This window comes from Acanthopagrus latus, chromosome 8 (genome assembly GCF_904848185.1).
Source record: "Acanthopagrus latus isolate v.2019 chromosome 8, fAcaLat1.1, whole genome shotgun sequence".
Taxonomy (NCBI): domain Eukaryota; kingdom Metazoa; phylum Chordata; class Actinopteri; order Spariformes; family Sparidae; genus Acanthopagrus; species Acanthopagrus latus.
Window position 1 is genome coordinate 19,432,475 of NC_051046.1, and position 23,555 is coordinate 19,456,029.

Consider the following 23,555-nt stretch of genomic DNA (forward strand, 5'->3'; position numbering starts at 1 on the left):
TCGTTTTAACGTAAAAAAGCGAGGTTTTAGTCAAGGTCGGAGTGTTGCGCGTCATCCATTCGCGCAACCGCCGTGGCTTTATTGCAAAAGTGTAACCAGACAGAAGGCGAGTTAGAAATCAAATTTGATAAATAGGCTTTTTCTCTTAAATCAAGAAATGTATGGTCATGTGGAGTCATTTCACACAAGGAGACTACAGCATACACATTGTAGTAACACATTAGGCTGGTGCTACTGTAAATAAAAAATAAACATAAGCATGAACAAATAGTTAAAACAAAGGTCCATACATCAGAATAATCATAGAACATAGGGGCACTTTGTTTTCCCACAACGGGTAAATCCCCATCACTAAATAGAGAGCATCAATTGAAACAGTGGTTATGAATAGTACAAATATACGTTTTTTTTTTAAAAACAAACAAACAAACAAACAAATAGATTAAAGAAATAAAGCAGTTCAGACTATAAATAAGAAACAAAAACTCCCCAAATATTTACATTATTGCACACTGACGAGAGTATTTACATCAAGCTGTTCTCAGAGGAAAATAAGGTCCTTCAACACTGTTTGAAGCTACAGAGGTGGCAGGGTCCACCAAATGTAAACAAAGTAAAACAGTATGAAACTGTGTTGTCCTTTAAGGTCGGTTTGTTTATTCAGTTTATTCAGTCATGACAACAAAGAGAGTCTTTATTTAGTTTGTTTGGGCATAAAAATATAAGTCAGTGAATTTCTTTCTTTCTTTCTTTCTTTCTTTCTTTCTTTCTTTCTTTCTTTCTTTCTTTCTTTCTTTCTTTCTATTCTTTCTTTCCCATGATACATTAGAATCACTTTTATACTGAATTATAATGTGATTATAAGTTACTGAAGAACTGCTGGGATATAAAGGGCATCTGTCCTCAATTGAACCATGTTGCATTCACATGCAAGGATGTGTTTTCTTTGTCTTGGAGACGCTTTAATGTGATGCACCTTTTTCTACTTTTCTCAGCACAGGCTGTTCTATGTCAGCAATAGATAAAACTGGTTCAGTAGTTTCCTATAATTCATCCCTCATTTCTCCATGCCTTGGGTGGGACTGCTTGTGTGTTGAAACCACAGAGTGTAAAATGTATTGCAAGTTTTAACTTGCATCTCCTCTCTATGGCGTGGGTGTACTCACGTGCTTATGTTTTAGTTGCTGTTGATGTTATATTTCCAGTGATGGGATGTAAAACTAAGTACATTTATTCAAGTACTGTACTTAAGTACAATCAGCTCCTTTGTGCTTCACTCCACTACATTTTGGAGGAAAATATTGTACTTTTTAGTCAACGTCTTTATTACTTATGTTACTAGTTACTCTGCAGATTACATGCTGGATCAGAGTGGAGTAGCCCATTTTCAAATCAATTTATTTAGATTAAAAAACACAGATTTTAATAGTCACAAAAATGCAGAATATTGGATGTTCCAACATGCAAAGCGTTATAAAATCCACAATACTACTGAGTAAGGAGGACAAAATGTGACTGCTTGTCTGATCATTTAATTGACATTAGGGTTTAACTTGGAAACGTGACCGCAAAATTAAATTCAATTTTTTCCCACTATGATACAGTGGAGGAATTATGGATTGGTTTAAGTGAGCACAATGCCAAAATACAGATTTCATATGAACATTAACATATCAGCTCTGCCATCTACAACTTGACATTCAATGCAGACCATCAAGTCTGCTACCTGCTGTGTAGTGCACAACTTTGGTTGAGGTTACAGTTTTGGCAGTATAAAATGTGGCAAAGGCACATTGAACGCTTCGGCTTAGACCTCACTGTGAACAGGTATGACTCATAGTGAGACAGAGGGGCACTCAGGACAACAACATCTTGCCTTGATCACAGAAGAAATAATACGAGTTGAATTTTATCGCTGTCAAATTGTATTTGCTTTTAGGAGATATGTGATGCTCACAGGACAGTGACACTACAATGACATGATGATCTTATACCAACAGTATATAAAGTAGTAAAAATAATCTCGAACATCTTAAACATCTTCAGCAGTGAAATACAGCATATGCATAAATGCCGCAGTAATATGAATCCAATAACATCAGATATAATTGCAAGTGGGACTGGGCTTTTTACTCATTTTTGTGGTATTAGTAATTTTGCTTCAGTGAAGGATCTGAATACTTCATCCACTACTGGACAATACGGATATGAAGAGAGCGGAATAAGAAATATAACCCCCTTATTAATCTCTGGAAATCTGTGTTTGATGTTTCCAGCTAAATGGAATTCATGCAACTGTAAGTTTTTAAAAGAGAGACCAAAACCAGCCGAGTCTCTGTCCTGAGTTGCCCCAGCGCCTGGTATTACATCCACCCACAGTGTTTCAGGTGCAGCAAGGACATCATCACAGAAATCCCACAGAAGTGATCGGGAGGTCTTTGCCAGTGTGTGAGATTGTGCATTTGATGCTCGCGCAAATCCCATTACTTCCAGTTCATATCCTTTATCGCTGCTCTTTCCAACTCTGCTCTGTTGAAGGATGAAGAGCGTCTCAGACACCGTGTCGTATATCTCTGTCCTCCTGACATGAGCACAGGCCGTCGTCCTTTGCTGTACAAAATGTCGGCGATATTGCCTGCTCACAGCAGTTTCCTCGCTCCGCACGTGCTCAGCGAGAGCAGACTTATTGATTGCTGCTAACAGCCTCCATCTCATCAGCAGGCCAGCACAGAAACCCAGAGAGCAGTGAAAGAAAACCAATGCTAATGTTAATTCTATTAGTGCATGTATAATTTGAAGGGCTGATGAAGCTGTAGTTTCACGTATACATGCCACAGGTACTTGCCACTACGCCTTCAGAAACCAAGAGAGGTATTATCACCATCTGTTCAGAGAGTCGCACTGTGGACTCCCGTTTAAGAAAAGCAGTAAGAATGTAGTTTGCTCTTTTCATCCATGGCCCCTTTAAAAGGCAGTTTGACCACATCAGCTCCTGTGGCGGGCTCTCAGGTGGAATATGTGTCAGTATGGCGCAGTGATGAAAGACGTGTAAGGACAAAACTGCATGAGATAGATGAGCAATAACAAGATTTAGAGAACCATGCATCTCTGTGACCCTGTATGGGTTTGACCTAAATGATTACATAAAGCCTATAGGTCGGCCAAAAACCTGGCAGCCTAATTAAACCACTGCTTGAAACAATAATGTTACTGTGGCCATCAACTTTTTTTTTTAAATCAATTTTACTTTTTGTTATTGTCTTTTAAAAGCAATTTGAACTTTTCCTAAGTGATATTTCTAGTGTATTTCTATTCTATTTGATTGGCTGTGTGCCCGAATGGTGTTACATTGATAAACTTATCTTGTTTTGCCCTGCCTAGGTTGCTAGTATGCTAACATTAGCTAAATAGCGCTCAACATAGAGTCAGTCCAGTCTCCAGAATATGTGTTGGAAACGTATGTTTCTGCAAACCACAGATATATTTTGTTACAGCTATGCTCTCTGTATCTTGAATTTTCTGCCACAAATATGTCTGGAAATTGGACTGGGCATCTGGTTAAAAATATCCAGATGTCCAGACTTACAGATGCTGACATGACGTCTCCAACAGTGCTCTGTCACATAGCAGCCTTCTCAACCAGATGTCACTCCGCCACCAGCCTCTCCACTTCATTAGAGGAATGTCAGCTCATACACGCATGATGCGATTGTGATATGACACATACTGCGAAAATATTGATATGACATGTATGACAAGTACACATTTGAACGTGTCTGTGGATTGCAGAAAAACACATATTTTAGAGACTGAGCTGAGCTTAAAAGTGCAACAGAGGGGATCCCTGTCGTCTTGCAAATATTTGGTTTTCAGTTAAAAGGGGTTGGTCAAACTGACCTGATGATAGCACCAGATAAAAGTCATCCTTAGGGGCACTTAAATGAGTGAAGCAAAGCTCATAGCAATCCATCCAACAGTTTTTAAGATATTTGATCAGAACTACAAATGCCACCTTTTTTGTGCTATTTGAAAAGTAAGAGGATCATTAAAATCGGTTGGATTCATTTTCTGGGGACTATGAATATCTGACTAAGTTTCACGGGAATGTAACAGTTGTTGACATATTTCAGTCTGGATCATATAAGTGGATCGAAATCCCCAGAGCCATGCAGCTATAGGATGGCTGAAAATGTCAAACACAAGGACTACAGTGCATTCACCGATTGATGCTTCACATAACGGGGAAGGACAAAAATACACATTTCAGTGAAACCACCATTGTTTCATGAAGCGAGGAAACTGGAGATAAAAGATGATGTTTATGTCTGGAGTTTAGTGTCACAGCAGAGAATATCAGCACCAACACAGAGACCAAACTACTACCCCTGCTGCTGGTTCACCAACCAGCAGATTGTCCTCTCTGTATATTCGCTGAAGACGCAGTGGACAAATACACAGAGCTATGAGCTGAGGCTTAACAGCGAAGCTGACAAGCCTGGGTTAACTCACTGGGAAGTGGATGCAGTAGATTTATGGCATCATGTACGGTATTATGGTGATTGTGAGTGATTCAAGGTTTTTGTGGTCATGGAATCTGTCAAGTCATAAAGCAGCGGCTGAGAGGAGCAGCCAGCGGCTTTGGCTAATAGGATAGCAGTAGCTCTGGTTGATTATGAAGATTTTTTTGATGGCAGAGTGGATTCAGAGGCAGAAAACAGTTCACAGCTCAGTCTAGACAAGACAAAAAAATTACTATTTCTCTGATGGGCCCTGGGACCTTTATGCATGTCATATTTACTTGAGCTGGTTGGGTGTAGTCCAACAATGATGTTGTTTACTATCACACCTAGTTCTTTAAAACTAAACTCTGTTAGTCTAATCTGCAGGCAGTACGCAGCATCAGCTGGGGCTCAGCGTACTCTGAATTTTCTGAAGGTCATACTCTTACAGATCATGATTATGTTATTCAATGTTCTGCAGTCTAATTGTAAATTTAATTTATGATCATACTGTATATGTGTTTTCATGTATTTTGTACTCAGGGCGTCATTGGAAAAGAAAGCTTCCCTGAATAAAATTAAATTAAATTATGTCTGATAGGATGTTCCTGGTAGAGGATATGATAATGTGCAGATTTCTGCGTATTTGGATGTAAACTGTGCGTGTCTTTGTATCAAGGGATGACCCTCTGGCTGGTAGAACGCTTCCTTCTTCATAGAACATGATGATAAGTGCAGTGACCTAGTCATGAGTCAGCCATGTGTTATGTAATCAGAGATAATGTATAAAAAAGCGGATGATCAAGACCTCCCGTGTCTTAAGGTCAGCCTACTGGAAGGATAGGATTACAGATCAGACCTGGATAGAAAATGTCCAACACTGTGTCTTGTGTGTTTGGACTGATTGGTCAGGTTGTTTATCCTCAGTGGGTGGTGTCTCGCGTTGAGTTGTGATGGTTGGCAGAAATGTGTACATGCAGTGCAAAACCTCTTCATAAGCTTGCCTCTCTTGAATTTTCATCATATTTATGACACACAAATGTGTGACAGCCTGAAGGAAAACCCTGACAAATGGAGTGAGAACACAATAAATACTAATGCTTCTATTAAGGCGTGCTGTCTGATAAAATAAAGCAGTAAGACCCTCTGAACCCTGGCAGGCTTTGTTGATGTCAATGTTGGATTAAAGTAACGAGCCAAGGGGGGAATAGTTCCAAAGAAACAGCAAAAAGCGTGCTATGCAGAAAATTAATTATTAATTAATGAACTTGTTCACGGCTTCTTTGCTCCCCCATGCAGTGCCGTGACCTTTTCTCTGCTTCATCCCCAGGATTGTTTTCTTTCTCTGTATTTTCAATATTTTTACAGCTGCTCGAGCTGTCAATAACACAGCTGCCTCACGTGTACGTAGGTCATCTTGTTGATAGCTCAGATCAGATATAGAAATTTTTTTTTTCCCCCCTCATTCCCTGTTTTTTTGGAACCCGAACTGAGACTTGAGTTTGTCCGTTGTGGAATTTGAATTTATGTTGAAAAGCAACCAAAGTGTCCGGGGGTGACAACTGTTCCCTGTTCTGAAATAGGAATGCAACAGTTGCTTGATTTATATGTTGTGTTGAGCACCAGGCACTCTGTGTTCCCCAGTCTGTGCTGCTGTTTTGATTTTACGATGGTAAACACAGAGCCGGTCACAGATGGCGGCTTACCTTGCCTACCTGTTGAATTCTTCATGGACTGACCCTGACTTTGGGAACACGATGCTCTCCGGCGTCACAAGTTTACCCCTCCCATACCTTTGATGGAAAGTCGAGGCGTATTGGTTTTCACTGTGTCACACACACGCAAGTTCTCAGCCAATGCGACTCACCCACAGCTGTCATGAATGAGAAAATGTTTCAGTGCTGCTCCTGATTCCTCAAGCTCACCCCAGTCACACACTCATGTTGTCCGAGTACTGTAGGATAAGTGTGTAGTGTATAAAGATGGCAATTGAAGGTGTTTAGGATTTAGCAGCAACATCATCATCATCATCATCATCATCCCCTCCCCCTATGGTGGCCGCTTAAAGGCACAATAACACAAAAGTTCCTCTCGAGAGCCAATGCAGTTCTAGAAAGTTTTCAGAAAGGTGCTTTCTTTTTTTTTTTTTTTTGAGATGAGGTTAGATTCAACCGTATGTTCATTTTTGAGACTGCTAGCTGTATAAACAAGAAGTAATGTCTATTTTACTTTATCATTTCTAATGTTAAGTGAATAGTGACATGCACATGAAAGATGAACTTTTACCTGGAGTTTCATTCTACTCCCAAATAAAGAGACTGCAAATGTTATCCGTCCCTATGATGTATTTATATTTAGATGAACTATTTATAACATCATAGTTACACACTCAACTCTTTACCTCACAAACCATGTGCGCGTGTGTGCGTGTGTGTGTGTGTGCGCACACACTATTGTCTTGAAAAGCTCTGCTTACACCCAGGGGAAACCAAATGTATTTCATGTGCTGCCTGGGAGCTGCTTTGATAAACAGTAAAGCCTGTGTGCTGTGATACTGTATGAGATGTGCAGCTCAAACCTGCTCTGATAAAAACAGATGAAAACAGTGAGCGGTGAGGCAACAGTGACGCTCAGCCTCACAACCTTGATTCGCTTTTGTGTTGGTTTTTTTTGTGTGTTTTTTTTTTTTTTAAAGCGAGAGTCAAAATGACACGGCGAGGCCATGAGAAGTGCCTGATGGCTGGAGTTTGGATGGGTGACATAAGAATGGAAACACTAGGTGATGATAAATGCTATCTGCTCCCACCATGTTGTGTCTTGCCTGAGTCAAAGTGTCCTAGTTTGTGACTGTGGGTTACTTAAAGGCGGATTCTCTCTCATCCAAGGGGTTTTCTTCTGCTGAACTACTGAGCTGAATGTGACTTCCTGCCACCTTGTATATCATACAGTAGTTGCTGTTGGTACTGGTCAGATTCTGGTTTTATTACCACTCTTAAGACTAAAGTGTGTCTCTGTGCTTTAATGTTATTTGAGCTGTCATTAGCACCAACCTCCTCCCTGTGCACTCTAATGCTGAATCTTTGGGTTGACATACAACCCGAGCTACCAACCCAAATCGTCATCTTTTGACAGTCTGGAGATGAAACGAGAACCATCGTTCTCCAGAAAGTTACATCTGATGCTTTAAGTCATATTCAAGCCACAGTGTTTTTTTTCAGATGCAAAACAAAACTTTGGTAACATGATGCCTTCTAGTTGTCCTTAATTGACCTCTCCCACACCGCTGCACACTGGTTTTCACAAAAGAGACAACAAATCTTTAATAAATTATTAGATTACTCTAATGCCACACAAATAATATCCTATACTTAAATGGGAACTAACTAATCTAATACATAATAAATACTACCTTAACGAAGGTCTTGATATTTATAAAGGGTTTGACAGTGCTGACAGGTGATGACGAGTGTTCCCATGAATTCATACATTCCACTTACAATATATAGCAAGTGGTGGGTCGTTGGAAAAGGAATACAGAGTGACACGCATGGATGTAAAGTCAAATCAGTAAATCAGTCAGTGGAAGATGAATTCTGAACTTGTGGGACCTGGCCAGCAAAAAGTCATTGAGTTTAAGATCTGTGTTATTCCCTCATAGAGAGGTAACATCCTGCAACTGTTATCAAAGCCTATGATGTATTTATATATATAGATTAACTATTTATAACATCATAGTTGCACACTAAACTCTCAAACCTACAAGCTTTCAGTATGTGAGGTCTATTGTCTTGAACAGCTCTGGAATGATAAACAATAATACTGAATATTTGCCCAGCCCTACAGGCACTCGCACACAATATGACATCCATGTCAAAGGGGACATTCGACACACTCACAGTCACACACACACACACACACACACACACACACACACACACACACACACACACACACACACACACACACACACACACACACACACACACACACACACACACAAACACACACACACACACACACAGAGTTCATTTTCAAAAACATAATCGCAGTAATGCTTGGACTCACCTCTGGAGCTGGCTGGCTGGAGATGGAGATGCTTTTTCAAAGAGAGGATTAGCTGCACCAGGAACTGTCCTGTTACACAAGGCCAAGAACAAGTCATGGGACCCAACAGAGAACATCACAGCAATAACACCAAACCTGGGCCAAGTGCCCTCTTTATGGTTTGTTTTATCCCACTTAGACACCATGTGGGTGGGTTTTGCCATGCGTGACAGAGCAATAAAGGTCAGAAAATCACATTTTAATATTCGAAGTCAGGATGTGACAGAAGTGACATTTGATGTGGCATGTTTTAACCTCTGTCCACGTGGTACTTTGGAGAGGTGAAAGCAGGTGTAACCCACTTCAGCTTTTGTTGAGGTTGCACTTGAATCTCAAAATTTCATTCAAGATTATCCACAATGGATTAACAATGGATTAAAAACCCTCCAAAAATGTAAACTCATAACACCTCTATACCAAGCATCAATACTGATGTCACGTGAATGTAGTTAACTGTCAGGCACCGTATTCTTATATTTATTTGTGATGTTTTAGTTATTAGACAATAAAAAGTAATCCCATTAATTAATTTATCATTCTAGTTCCTCTGTCTTTGGTGACGGCCCTTAATGGCTAAAGATATCATCATACATCACTTCCTTATTAAACTGGTCAGATAGTCATTATTGATTGGCTAATGCTCTAAGGTCTACATGGAAGAACTAAATTGGGAGAAACTGCTTTTGGTTTACAAAATACATTTGAATTTGATAATGCAAGTATTTGTTTTTAAAGCACTTTGTGGACTGGTGCCCTCTTACTGTACTTATCAAACTCCCTACACCCCACCAAGACCACTCAGGTCTCTGTCCAGTCACTTCCTGACGTCTCTCGGGCTCGGTAGTAGCTCAAGGGTGGGTGTATTGTGGGTAATGTTGTCGCCAGGTTTTTAAAAGTCGTCCACTGGCCTAGCATCGTACTACTATCACACTGTTGGACTCATTATTGATGGTTTTAAAACAAATGACCAAAGTTCATACAGTGGAACCAGAAATATCACCTTTTCTGTTCTTCTTTTTCAAAATCTGGAGCCTACAATGCCCATAACGCCGCTTAGTCATCGAGTGGCATCACTGGTGGCAATTTATCTGATTACATGCATCCTTCTCTAAAGCCGCTAAAGTCTTTATATTACTTGCTACTTTTTAACATTTGCGTTATTACTGCCCAAGAACTGTAAACACACTTTAATGTGAAGAATGAGTGGAATGGGTACCTTTGAGTTACTATGCACTGGTACATAAAGTGATTAGAGCTTCATTGAGAAAAGATGGCGTCATTTGATATAAATATTTTTTTCTCTTCTTGTTCTGTTCAAAAGCAAATGTTGCATTTAATATTCTGAGGCAGTCAACAGTAATAGTCCTTTACAGTTTGTCTCTGTTCACTGAGAGCCAAAAATAGTGATTTTGGCTTGAGGTTCTCTTTCTGCATGCACAATCTTCAGTCCTATAGTTAAGACAAACAAAAGAGCTCACATTTCATTTTGCCCCTGGTTATCAATGTTACCACTGACAGCCCTGTGGCAATATCCCTCTCTCAGCATGTGACTGTCAAATATTTGATATTAATTAATTTGATATTTGAAAGGTGGCACATGCAAATGTTCAACTGTAACTTTCAAAGCAATGTGTAAAACTGTGTATAGAGTTTACAGAGCAAATAACTGAGAAAAACGGTCTAAAATGATGAATAAAAACAAGTGAATCTGTTAATGTGACTCAATGAACATGGAGCAGACTACTCCCAGCCCCCAGCTTGTTAGGGGGAATTGTGATTACAGTAATCCCACGGTCATTTGAAGCAGATTTAGATGTGCTAAGGTCACACTGGCAGCGTAATGATAACTTTGAAAGGCAATCCAAGTCTGTGTCCAAGCCCAACCGATTCACTGATGTTGTCATCCCACTAAAGGAGAGATTATCTTAGTTAGGAGGGTGCTGAGGATGAACTGGTTGAACTCTGAGCGAATGTGGGGCAGGTACATCTTTAGAAAGTTGTGAAGAATCGACCTCAGAGATGGGTGGTGCGGGCAAGAATTTGATTTGACAGCACAAGAATGCAGCAGAGTGATTAGGCTTACAACTGCATTCGTGTAGGATTAGCTTGCTTGAATATTTCCCTCCTCACGTGCACGTAATGTGTTTTAACTACCATCAGGTCTACATACAAGGCGCCTTACCCTCAGAAGCCTATAATCTGGCTCAGTCCATTGAGAGGAATCATCCATTCTTAACGTTTCCCAAACCACAAAACCACAGTTATTATCATAAGCATTTCATGTCATGCATTGTTAATATATCATGACTAATAAATCCATGACATGCAACCTGTGAAAGTGAAAGGGTAGTTTTGTGTCGCGGTAATTTTTTCCTCCTATCCCTTCCTTCGTCAAAGCCCCCAGATGGAAATGATAGGCTTGATAGGCCCAATGGCTGCCAAGATAATGGCTACAGACGAGTAACAGAAAACCCTTGACAGTGTAAACACACGGCTGCTATCCAAACCACTACTGCGTTTGGGCCGGAGCCGCCATTGACTGGCATAATCTGCTGTGTAAATCTGCAGCTTGGCCCTGTCTGGCTGCTGTCTGGGTTCCGTGCACTTGGACAAAAGCGACGGACACCTTGCCCACTGACAAAGGGCCTGGCCCTAATCGGAGTGGACAAGGGTTGCTGATGGAGCCTTTTTGAGCAATTGAACTTGGTCAATGAATCTTAGAGAACCTAATGAAACATAAGGGACAGGCAGTTTGACTCCAACAACGGGGGCAGCACCAGAGTGTCCTGTTTCTGCCCATCAGCCCCAGGACTGAAGTTGTGCTTTGACCCATAATGACCTTAATGAAAGCCCCTCTGTGCTGGACCTGTGAAGATTCTGCTGCTGTTGACCTTGTAGGCCACATAAGTGTTGTCACTGTGGTGCCTTGCATTGTCGTTATGGAATTCAGTTTTGGGCTTTGAAGGAAAAAAGTAGTCTGATGTGGCGCCATTCTGTTGTTTTGTTTTCGTCCTGGATCGTCACGAGAGCGGAGAACAGGCCCGAGTGTGTCTCCGGAGCAGACAGTTTTGGATGAAGGACTCGCTGTTCTTCTTTGAAAGTTTGCGGAAGGAGACTGGGTTCCTTTTAGAAAGCCCTCGGGAATGTGTATGAGAAAACCTGTGTGGGCCACTGGAATCTCCTCAAAGAGAAGGAGTACAGCACGAGTGCAGAGACTTCACCACGGGAGAGAGGAACCGGTCTTTGTGATCAGAAATGCCATGGAAAAAGTGTGCATTGTTCACAGCCTGACACATTTTTTGTTCTTCTGGTCCTGTGATTCACCTACAAGGTCTCAGGCGCACTGACCCCTTCGAGCTGGCTGCCCAAAGTGCCCACACAAGTCCATGACACTACATTTTATCTCCATGAAGCAGTGCTGCAACTGAATAGCTCAGCTGCTTTCAAACTGCTTATTCTGCCAAACTATAAACCATGATTTTAAATGTTTGTCTGAGAATTATGTCTCAATGTGTTTGATTATGTATGTTTTATGTTTATGTATGATTTTTTTACTTAAAAGTTGCTATACTTTAATATTCCCCTTTGCCTGGATACATATACCAGAGGTTTTATAAAGTGGGCGTCTCTGCAGGAAAAGCTTGACTACCTGTTAGTTTAAAGCTGAGTTTTTTCTTAATTCTTGGACACCAATGGGATCATGATTGTGTTACTTGATCCCATCAAACCCAATATTGGGACAAGAGTCTGTCATTGGCCACAGCTTTAAACTCTCATCACACACATTTTAGTTTCTCAAATCCCATGTGGTGCCACTTGGACATCATCTTCAGTGAATGTCCCACGTCATAGGGTTTTCTTCAGGTCTTTGATCATCAGACACCTGGGCTAACCAGCTGGGTGTGATAAGTACTCGACTTGTGTCCAAGTGGCGCGTAACACCACGGATCACCCTTCTTGACCAGCAGCCACCTTGATTCTTTTTCAGCTTCATGTATTATGTTTTTGGTGCTCCTCTCTCCTGCAACCCCCTGATTCATGGATGATCTCCTTTTGATAACTGATGTAATAACTAGGCTTATGTAATGTCTTTCAGTTCCATTCACTGAGCCTCCCTGGAGCAGCCCAGCTCGCCTTTGATAACCTCTGAAAATAAAAGAAACGAAAAATCAGCAATACAAAAAACAATACAATACTAAGTGTACCAGCGTCCTTTTCAAATTACACTGATAAAACATCCAAATAAGTACATATGTATATAAGCACATTTGTAATTAATAAATTTTACTTATGAGTTTTTACAAACAGTCGGACACAGGAAGAAACTTTAATTTTCCATTTGCCTTTTGCACGGTTTGTCCCTCACCAGGCTTCATACTCCACAGCGTTGTTGCCATGGAGACTGAAGTGCCTACTAGACGCGAAAGGAGCTTGTTGTGCATGCTAGCAGGAGTTTAATTATCTTTGACGTGCCTAGATAAACAGCATTTGGGGTTTTATCGATAATAACAACGTCTTTAGATAACTTTGTGACCACAAATGTTGTAACTGTGTGTAAACGTTAAATCCTGAAGAGTGGCAGACGGTTTAAAGCCATGGACCAGCCCAATGAAGTGTGTGACACCATCATGCGTGAGCTAAACGATCTAGTGCTGTCTGATACTGATGAAAGTAAAGAGCAGCTGAGTTTTTCCTCTCACGAAGAGGTATGTATGACGTTAGCCTCCAGAACACTGAAATAGAATCATTAAATTAATGAACAGATAACGTTAATATAACATTCAGCGGACAGGTGATATTGACAGCAAGCTAAACGTAAGCTAGCAGTTTATGTCTTGGGTTTTTAGCATGTATTTTACGTGGGCTATTTTTTTTATTTTTGTATTTTTAATATAATTTCTTATAGCGTATTTTCAAGTCTTTAAGGTTTTAAGTTAGCCTCAGGGGCGAAAAAGTCTAAGGGGAAGTTTCAACGTTTCCTTCATCACAAGTTATTGTTCATTGCATTTGTATAAAATACATTTTTAAGCCATATAAATTAGACTTTTAAAGCAAATGACAACTGAGAAGTAGCCCCTGGGATGCTCAACAGGACAAGGGGCAGATAACGGATGTGTTATGGACACTTTTGGAATGCAATCTATGAATACTAATTGCAATTCGTTATATAGGCTAATACATTTTCATGTAACCAGTCAGTCAAAGCTTCACCATGCTCATGTTTCAATTTCTATGTAGCAGACAAGTCAATCGGTCCCAATCAAGTCCCAAGTCACTTTTTTGGGCGGGAGGCCAAGTAAAGTAATGTCAAGTGGAGTCACAGGTCGAGTCAAGTCAAGTCCTTAGTTTAGCCAAGTCAGTCCCATGATTCCCCCTCAAGGTCCTGCAGTCTTGCCTACAGTATTCTGTGCTTTTTAGAGAAAGGACAAAGTCCTATATACAAGTACCTTGCTAATAATGATATTATTGGCCACATTTTCTAATCTCTTTTAGAGTATAACAATTAATATATTTTTTGAGTATTCAGTGAAGTACATTTAATGATATAAAATAAATAACATAATGAAAGCTTATTTATTTCTTAATTTCGTCAAAATCAGAAATACTTCAACATTTTTTATATTTCATCAAAATAAAACAAACACAGAGAAGTCATTCTAGTCATCATGTCTCTAGTCTTTAACTTCCAAGTCACTTCGAGTTGAGTGTCAAGTCATTTATTTTCTGTCAAGTCAAGTTACAAATTCACATCTTTGCTATGTAGATAGAAGACTGAATATCCTTAACCATTATTGTATTCTGACAATAGGGGTTCGATGACATTCCACCATCACTGCTCAGCTACTTTGAAATCTCAAAAAGCAGAGCAGCAGTCTGTGAGAGGCTCATCCTTGAGGACCTTGAAGGTACAACATTTTGTTTAATAGCAAGTACATCATGCAACATCCTGCTGTTAGAGGCTTCTCTGTGGTAGACGAACATGGCACCTTCACTATTCTATCAATAAATTGTGCTGTATTTCAAGATATTTATGATAAAAAGATCACCAAATGATGCCATGATAGAGATTGTTTTCCATGATAATGGGTCATACCTGGTTTTCTTTTAATTGCTTGTCAGACTTCACTGTATCACACCACCCTGAGGATGTGACGATCTTGTCCATTGGACACGATAAGGACATGATGAAACTGAATGAGCAGGTAAATGCTTCTTTTAACGGGTCCCTAAACATCTCAGTACATTCGGTTCATGAATTGTGGAAAACTAGTCTTAATCTATGTTCTCCTGATGCAGGTCATTTGTGACCCAGAAAATGAAGAGAACGGCATTTCCTCTGACACCCACCTTCTTGCATCTACAGAAACAGAGACACTGTCAGACAGGCTTTGTACTCACAATATGTCACTGTGTTCGAACAATGAAGGTACAGAACATGGTTGTTCGGCTGAAAATAAGTGAAATGCAGGATAATTTTGGAAACGTAAAAAAGTAATATAAATCTAATAGACATGATAAAATCTTTCACAGTATGTACTTGATAGACAGCACAATGTAAATTTAAAGTGACTGACATATTAATATATTGTATGGAAGTTGATGCTAAATTATATTTCTTTCCTCTCTTTTTCATTGCACTGTTGAGGCCTTGCTGAAGGTCTGATCATCTGGTTTGATAAAACTTCTTTGGTGATAGAACAGCTGCCCACAAGAGGTCACTGTTGTCCTCTTTTTGCTTTCATTATTGACAGTCGTGTGGCATAGTAATAATAAAGATCATTGTCTTTTGAAGAGATAATGAAGGGTTAAATTTTATCAGTGGTTATAACTTTGAGGGTAATGAGGCTTTTTGGCTGCATGTCTGGCATTGATATGTTTTATAAACATAAAACAGTTATGTATATATATATATTTTAATGCTGTAGCTGATGGAAATTGACAGTTTTAAAATTTTGACAGACTGCAACTGTTACACTAGTTCAGTTTCAAATACACTTGGAAGAGTGATGGTAAATTCCTGCTGACCTGCTCAAGTGCTGCCAAAATCATGGGAAAGAAAATAAAAGGGATGACTTGCTCAAAGGGAGCCAAATTTGAATGTGCATGTTTTGCTTGATAAGAAACTAAAAGAGCCTTATATTTTTGTACACAGATGAGGAGCATTTGCTGTTTGAAACGAGGACCCTCGACATCTCACTGAATGGCGTGGAGAGAAAGACAATGAGTGAGTACGAGGAAGAGCGAAAGAAACAACAGTATGAAGAGATGAAGCTGGAAGAAAACAAGAGACAAATTGAAAGAGACTTCCAGGAGGAGCTGAGGAAGATAATGGAAGCAGAAAAGGTGACTCACTCTGGACTGTCTTTACTCAACATGATTACTTGTTATAATTATTTTCAAATAAAGCACATGTAGTTTTTGTTAAGCATTTCAGCTGAGCAAATGTTTAATCCCCCACTTTGTAGGGATTCCTCATAAATTAAAACAGAACCTGGAACTTCACATATGTCTAAAAATAGATGTTATAATCAGGGAAGCGACAACTTGCAGAAAGAGCAGTCCAGCTTGAGTGCTTTTTAGAAGGATGCTGCATCCTTGATTTTTAAGAAAAATTATTCTGTGGAGAGAGAGAAGATCCAAAGAAGACACATGTATTCTCTGACAACATGATTAATAGTTGGTTGACAGAAAGCAAGTTGCCAGCAAGAGAGAAATGATTGCTGTCTGAATGAAGGCATCAGAGAGAATTTATATCAAGTTTATTCTTTCATTGTATCTCTCTGTATCCAGCTGCATCAGAAGGAAATTGAGTTGATGGAGAAGAGAGCTCAGGAAAAACTTGAACAGGAGTTTCTGCTCCAGCAGGTAGGCTTGAATCTTCTTGTCACATTTTCACTGTTTGTCCACCTGCCAAGGCCACCGCTGGTTGTTGCCAGTCCTGAAACTTACAAGCAGAAAAAAAATATTTCATTATTTCAACAATATGGAATCAGCACATAATGTGGACAACCAACTGCCATTTTGAGTGTGTTGAGTGTTTCAATTAAGAAGTTCTTACCTTAAATACCAGACTATAATGACCATCATTTTGTGTTCATAGTTCAGTATTCCTCTTTAGGTTTTCAGGCTTTACGTGCCTGCAAGTAAATGTTTCTAATGAAATGGGACAACTTGCTCTGTTGTATTGACTTGTAATGATTCACCATTTTTAGGAACTGATCAGCAACTTACAGAGACGAGTGACGGAAGAGAGGAGGGTGAGGGAAGAGGAGCAGAATAGAATAAAGAGGAAAAGAGAAGAGGAGAAAGTGAAGATGGAGGCAGAGAGGAAAAGAATGGAGGAAGAGAGAAAGATGAGGGAAGAAGAAGACAAGAGGAAAAGAGAAGAGGAGAAAGTTAAGATGGAGGCAGAAAGGAAAAGAATGGAGGAAGAGAGAAAGATGAGGGACGAAGAAGACAAGAGGAAAAGAGAAGAGGAGAAAGTTCAGATGGAGGCAGAGAGGAAAAGAATGGAAGAAGAGAGAAAGATGAGGGAAGAAGAAGACAAGAGGAAAAGAGAAGAGGAGAAAATTAAGATGGAGGAAGAGAGGAAAAGACAAGAGGAAGAGAGGAGAATCAGGGAAGAGGAGCAGAGGAGGATGAAGGAAGAGATAAAAATAGAAGAGATGAAACTTAAAAAAGAGGAAGAGGAAAGAGGGAGGTTGGAGAGAGAGGAAAAATGGAGAGAAGAGGAGCAAATCAAGATTGATTGGGAAAGGAGGAAGCTGGAGAATGAGGTCAGAATGATGCAGGAGGAACAAAATAAAGAAATGGGAGAAGACATAGAGAGGAAAAAGGAGGAAGAGGAGGAAAGGAAAAGAGAAGAGGAGGAAGGAAGTAAGATAGAAGAGGCAACGAAGGAAATGGAAAAGATGGAGACAGAGAGAAAAATGATGATAGAAATAAGACTGAAGAAGGAGGACAAGGGCAGAAAGAGGAAAGAGAGAAAAGACAAAGAGGGGAGAGTAACTAAAGAGACTGAGGAGTGGAAGGAACAGGTCGGGGTGACAGAAAAGGAAAAGGAAGCTAATGATAGAAAAAAGATGGCTCAGGAAAAGATGGATGAAGAAATGAGGAATGGGGATGAAAATGGAAATGTAGATGAAGAAATAATACTTGAAAGGAAAAAGTCAGACAAAATGTATAGAAAAAGGTTAGAGGAGGAGAAAGACAGAAAAAACATGGAGGAGGAAAAGGATCCAAAGGAAGTGGTTAGAAACCAGGAAGGGGAAAATAGAAAAATTAAAGAAGAACAAAGACCCATTGTAGAGGATGAGAAGAAGAATACAGATGTAAGGAAAATAGAAGAGGAAGAAGGGGTAAGGAGGCAGACGGAAAAGATGAGGAGACTGAGGGTTGAAGACAATTACAAAAAATCAGAGGAAGACATGAGGCTCAGGGAAGAAAATAATTTGGACAACAGGAAGATGGAACATGAGCGCAAAACAAAAGATGAACAGAATAAGCGGGAAGAGGTTGACAAAACAATGGGAGAAGAAATGAGAATCAAAGAAAAGGAGATAAGCAAAAACAGAATGATGCAGGTTTGGGGAAAGGAGGTAAATGTGGTAAAAGCACATGAGCTGCAAGAGAAAAGAGAAGAACGCAGCATGAAAGGTCGCAATGAGAAAAAACATACAGATAAAAGAGAAAACTCCTCACCACGAGAAGACAGCACCTCCTGGTCCTCCTCAAGCCTCAAGTCCTTACTTTGCCCTGATGGTACTAAGGCCATACCACAACAACAAGACCTATACAAGAAGATCAGTCAGACCTCTGCAAGGCCTTCCACTGGGTCTGTTTCTCTACCTGTGTGCCTCCCCGAGCACACAGAGCAGAGGAGGCTGTCATGGATGAAGGACTGCATCCCCTGGTCTAAACTCTCCCTCCAGAACAGGAGGAAGCAGAAAGGATCCTTCCGTAGTCGGAGAGGGCTGAGGAGGGCAGCTGAGTCTGCCGGCAGTCTGCCGCCTCTGTGCCCAGAGTCTCTGCTTCAGTCCACAGGCTGGAAATCTCTGCAAGAGGTAAATACTCAAATCGAAAATCAAAAATATAATGTTTTTAAATTTAATGACATGTGCCCAGGGATGTCTCGCATGCCAACTTAATAAAATCTGAGAAAACTCCTGAGCGCTGAAGCATCATTGTCTCTCTTTCAGGTGACCACAGTGACCATGGAGGACTTGCCTGGCTGTAGCTTATCCACTCTCGCCCAGTGCACTCAGCTTCGGTCCCTCAGCCTCAGACGCTGCAGCCTCAAATCCCTAGAAGGCATCAACCACCTACCACAACTCTGCTACATCGATGTACAGGTGGATACTCAGTCAATACATGATTACCACTCTTTACCACTCACCTCTCAAGTGAATTCAAGTAATCCAAGATCTTTACCTATTTCCATTTTGTACCGTTGAATAGTGCAGATCTCTGGCAGTGTTGGTTAAATATCACCTCAATTGTGTGTGTTTTGCTTTGTCTGGTCACAGGAAAATGACATCTCTTTTATCAACTGTGAAAACATGATCTGTTTACGAGTTCTTAAGCTCGGACACAACAAGCTGACGTCCATCCACGGTTTAGCTGGTGCTGAAAACTTGGACGTTCTGCACCTCTCACACAACTCCATCACCCGCATTGGTAGGAATCTGAAAGTGAATGTAATGTGAACCTTGCCAAGTCTGTAACACTCCACAAGGGAGCAGCAGCTCTCTTTTTTTCAGTCCCGGTCTTCCCTCACTCTTCTGCAAAGTACATTGAAAAGTGATTTATTTACTGAAGTAGACATGGGCCCTGAAGCCAAAGTCATAAAAAGATATCGGCCAGGCAAAAGGTTAAACACATTGAATGGTACATTCAGCTACTCTTAACATAGTTCTGTGACTCATGAACTCATAAAAATGGAGGGGTCATTTCAACGTAGGTTTTTTTAGACATGCGCATGCCTTATTTAGTGCCTATATGCAGATTGACCTGTGTTGTTTTCCTACCTCAATAAGTGGCTTCTCTTTTCTGCCTCATCCCTAGCTGGTCTGGAGTCTGTGAGGAGACTGCAGAGGTTGTCAGTGGATCACAACCAGCTCATCAGCACCAAAGGGCTGAGGGATGTTTACACTCTGCTCCACCTGGACTGCTCACACAATCACCTGCCAAGTGTGGAGGGGCTGGAGAACAGTGCTCTGCTCAACACACTGGACCTGAGAGCCAACAGCCTTACTGAGGTAAAAAAAAAAAAGTGTATAGAAACTGATTTAGATGTGTACCTCCACAGGTTGTATTGAATTTACCCAAAATCATTCCTTTTTCATCTTGTAGGGATGTAAACAATAATACTTTTCTTCTTTTTCTTTGCTGAAACAAAATCTGAAAATATATTTGTTTATCGTTTTTAAGTAAAAACCCTAAATTTACTTTCTGAACAGGATTCTGTTTAGAAAGGTAGCTATTATGATAACCTCTTATATGGTTTCAAAGCTTCAAAATAGAAGCTTGAAAGGGTTACAGATACATTTGAGCTGATCTGTTTAAATTAACAGAGGAAGAGAGAGTTGGAGAGTTATCGCTTTGAGCAGATCACAGTTGAATAGATTATCTTGACAAAACCACAGGCTGCTGTTTGGCAGTTCTGTTTGCAACAGATTTCCCACTGACTCTATAAATTAACGCCATGACGACTTATAGAACATGTCCAATGTTTACATTTCTTGAGGAAAAATGACTAAAACAACCTCTGAGGTGAAGACATTTCCACAAAAAATGATGTTTCCAAATCTCTGCAACCAAACAGGGGTTGCAGTTTTAAATGGATGGATGAAATGAAGGAACATCACATGTTCCATCAGTCAAACAAAATTGCCTTTTTTGATCCAAAAAGGACTTGATGTAACAAGTTGTGAATAAATTAATTTTTGACCTGCAAATAAGAGACCCATTAGCCTTAAGCATGATGTGGATTCTTGAATTTGTGAGTTGCACAGGGTGCGTCTAAACTAAGAAAAGACATGCAAAACAGTCAACATGCACATTACCAGGGCTCTATCTTGCAGACTTAAATCAAATGCACTAATTGATGTTATTAGCTCAGTTAATCAGTATCTTCTGTTTGAATATTCCATGAACATTCTCTCCAAATCATGTTCATGGAACATGAACTGAAGCGTATTTTTCTCTTCTTTTATAGCGTAATTCACTCGTAATGGCTTAACAAGGCAAATTTAAGAAAGAGAATACGAAATACATGCAAAATTAAGGCACATAAATACAAAGAAAAATTATATCATTATATGCAACTTTAGTTTTTCCTGAGGCACCCCTTGATCGCAGCAGATCTTAACTTCTGGCACACAATGATGACTATGAACACAGTAGGGCAAAAACTACTGACAGTGATGGACGAGGTCATTTAGACGTCTCTTGGCCAGCAGCCACAGCAGCAGTGTAAAGTTAGTCTAACCCCACAGTTTGACCAGTGTTAACTGTCAACTTCACCCTGTTCGTCCATCAGCCCCCCAGTCTGAACAACCAGGTCCTCCTCAGAGAGCTGCATCTTGACGACAACAGCATCTCCTCCCTGCAGAGCCTCACTGCCTGCTGGCTTCCCCTCCTGCAACATCTCTCTGTGGCCCAAAACAGGTACATTCCTCTAGTTCATGGCCTGTTATGTTACAGAAACACAAAGAAGAAAATAACACATATTGAAATTTTTGCCTGTGCTCTTTTTTAGTAGTTTGATATGGAAAATGTAAACTCCACTCACTTCATTCAGACTGTGTCTGCACTAAACAGCTACATGACTGTTATTTAAAGATGGAGTGTAAAACTTTCAAAAGGTCAAAATTTGTCTCTTTGTTTGCTAGAATTACCCAGCTGCCCTCTGTATCTGATTTGGTGTCCCTTGAAAATCTGGATCTTCGATTCAACTGCATATCAGGTAACAGATTGTCTTCATTAAACAGATGGTTTAAATCCAATATCTTCATTGTAAATGCTGACCAACTGTGCATGTAATGTGGACAAATTCAAAGCCTATGTAGTTTTATCTTCTGTTTTCTGACTGAACTATTGATTTTATATTTTGTTGATATTAAGCAGCAGTATACAAAGCAGCTAACATTGAAAATTTGTATAGTGGCGCTGAGCTAGCAGTATAGCGACGCTGCACCTCCGTTCCATTGTCTGGGCAGAACCCTGCTCTGGAACTGGTCACTGGTGAAAGTAATACTGAAAAAAACAAAACAAAACATTGAGTAAACAAAGTTGCTTTCCCACATTTCCCTCAGAGCTCCAGACTGTGTGTGAGAGTCTTGAAGGATGTCACCTCCTACAAAAGGTCCACCTGACAGGGAATCCACTTCAGCAAGAGAGTGGCTGGAGGTAAGGCGAGAGCTGGGTGGAGGAGGTTGAGCAAAATAAATGGGCTAGTGTTTTGCAGGATCTAAACATAATGTTTTGTAATCCGTATGCATCTCCTTGCATGATGAATCGGGCAGTGCTTTATTGAAGTGCGCTTTTACATTTTTGGGATGGCATTTCACTTTTAGCTCCTCTGAGTACTTGTTAAAGAGTTTCAAATCAAGATGTTGTAACTAGAAATTTCCGCAGTGCTTTCAAAAAATTCTTTGGACAGAAGTCCTAGTTTCAGCTTCCTTTGCTGTGTAACATCACTCGCAGTGATGGATGTTCAAAGGAGCATACCAGTGAAAAGCCAGTCTTTCTCTGTTGGCTCAGGTAGTGTAAACATTCCAGAAGAGCACAGGCCTTCCTGTCCACTTCCCAGGATTAGCACTGTGATCCGCGTCCGCTATTAGATTACGGCGATGTGCCACCGACACCTGCATGTACGTACGTTGCACTAAGTGCTCCTAATTCCCAAAATATTGACACAACAGAAAAATCAATTATCCTTTCAGTGTCAATTTGCTCATTCACTTATCTTGCCTAACTATTTCACCGATGTGAAGACAGTTGCTGTGAGTTTATATGAAAAATATGCAATGACCGCTTATTTTCTTCATGCTTCTATTGGCCTGTAATGAGCAATGATGTCAGCTGATAGAAGTTTGCAAAGTTGTTTAGCTCCTCAGAGCTACTCACACCCATTTAGCAAAATGTCCAAAAATGAAATCTATACTTTGTTTGCCCGGCCCAAAACCCTGTTTTCCTTTTCCATGACCCGTGTTTCAGTTAGAAAATTCTTTTATAGGTTGTTTTGTTAACAGTATGTACATTGTTGTATTTAGGAAGTTTCATCAGTAATTTACCATCAAAATCACACGTATAAGGTGTTGAATGCTGGTTGCACTTGTAATATTCCCACCTTATGCACTACCAGGAATTTGGGTCAATAATGCTATCCGTCTGAACATTTCTGATTTTTAATTTGTAGATGTTCTTGTGTAGTGTGACATTCTCTATCCAAAAAACTGAACATTTAACTGGACATTTAACCCTTCTTAAGCCTTAACTGAAACATTACCTCAATTTTTCATTGAACTTTACCTAACCTCCAGTGCCAACAGTGGAATTAACCCTCTGTATTTCCACACTCATGCCGTGGCCCTTTCATCCCGAGCCAGTGATAACACGGGCTAAATTAAAGCACCAAAAGCAAAGCTCTAAGAATTACGCTCCCTGTAGGCAGCCCGTGATCCAGGAGACGACTAAAGAAGAAAACACTGGGTCTGATTAATCAGGGCCACTTTAAGAGCATGTGTTTTGGAGGAAGTCTTCACTAAATGAAATACGGACTTGTGCTCATACAGGCTGGGGAAGGAGGATGAAGGAATGTGTGCAAAGCACAGCGTTTCCCTCAGAGAGGAGGTTGAAATTTATATCAATTTAGGAAAGGTTCAGGTTCAGGCCCAAGTCTAGTCAAAGTAGACATAGCTATAGGGAGGAGAGAGATTCATCTTCATC

General features: G+C 40.2%; 1 protein-coding gene across 4 annotated transcripts in view; it reads left to right on the forward strand.

The window, feature by feature from the left end:
• The first annotated feature begins 13,001 nt into the window (after nucleotides 1–13,001).
• Nucleotides 13,002–23,555, forward strand: part of lrriq1 (leucine-rich repeats and IQ motif containing 1) — a 35,615-nt gene continuing 25,061 nt past the window's right edge. For all 4 annotated transcript variants that reach the window (XR_005076476.1, XM_037107295.1, XM_037107296.1 and 1 more), the window contains exons 1-13: nucleotides 13,002–13,309; nucleotides 14,413–14,509; nucleotides 14,724–14,806; nucleotides 14,901–15,030; nucleotides 15,757–15,947; nucleotides 16,395–16,469; nucleotides 16,817–18,667; nucleotides 18,803–18,955; nucleotides 19,130–19,280; nucleotides 19,668–19,861; nucleotides 21,145–21,272; nucleotides 21,497–21,570; nucleotides 21,920–22,013. Coding sequence is in view for 3 of the 4 variants with exons in the window: in XM_037107295.1 (XP_036963190.1) it covers nucleotides 13,199–13,309; nucleotides 14,413–14,509; nucleotides 14,724–14,806; nucleotides 14,901–15,030; nucleotides 15,757–15,947; nucleotides 16,395–16,469; nucleotides 16,817–18,667; nucleotides 18,803–18,955; nucleotides 19,130–19,280; nucleotides 19,668–19,861; nucleotides 21,145–21,272; nucleotides 21,497–21,570; nucleotides 21,920–22,013 (3,332 nt within the window). In the remaining variant the exon portion in view is untranslated. The remainder of the gene's footprint in view (nucleotides 13,310–14,412; nucleotides 14,510–14,723; nucleotides 14,807–14,900; nucleotides 15,031–15,756; nucleotides 15,948–16,394; nucleotides 16,470–16,816; nucleotides 18,668–18,802; nucleotides 18,956–19,129; nucleotides 19,281–19,667; nucleotides 19,862–21,144; nucleotides 21,273–21,496; nucleotides 21,571–21,919; nucleotides 22,014–23,555) is intronic.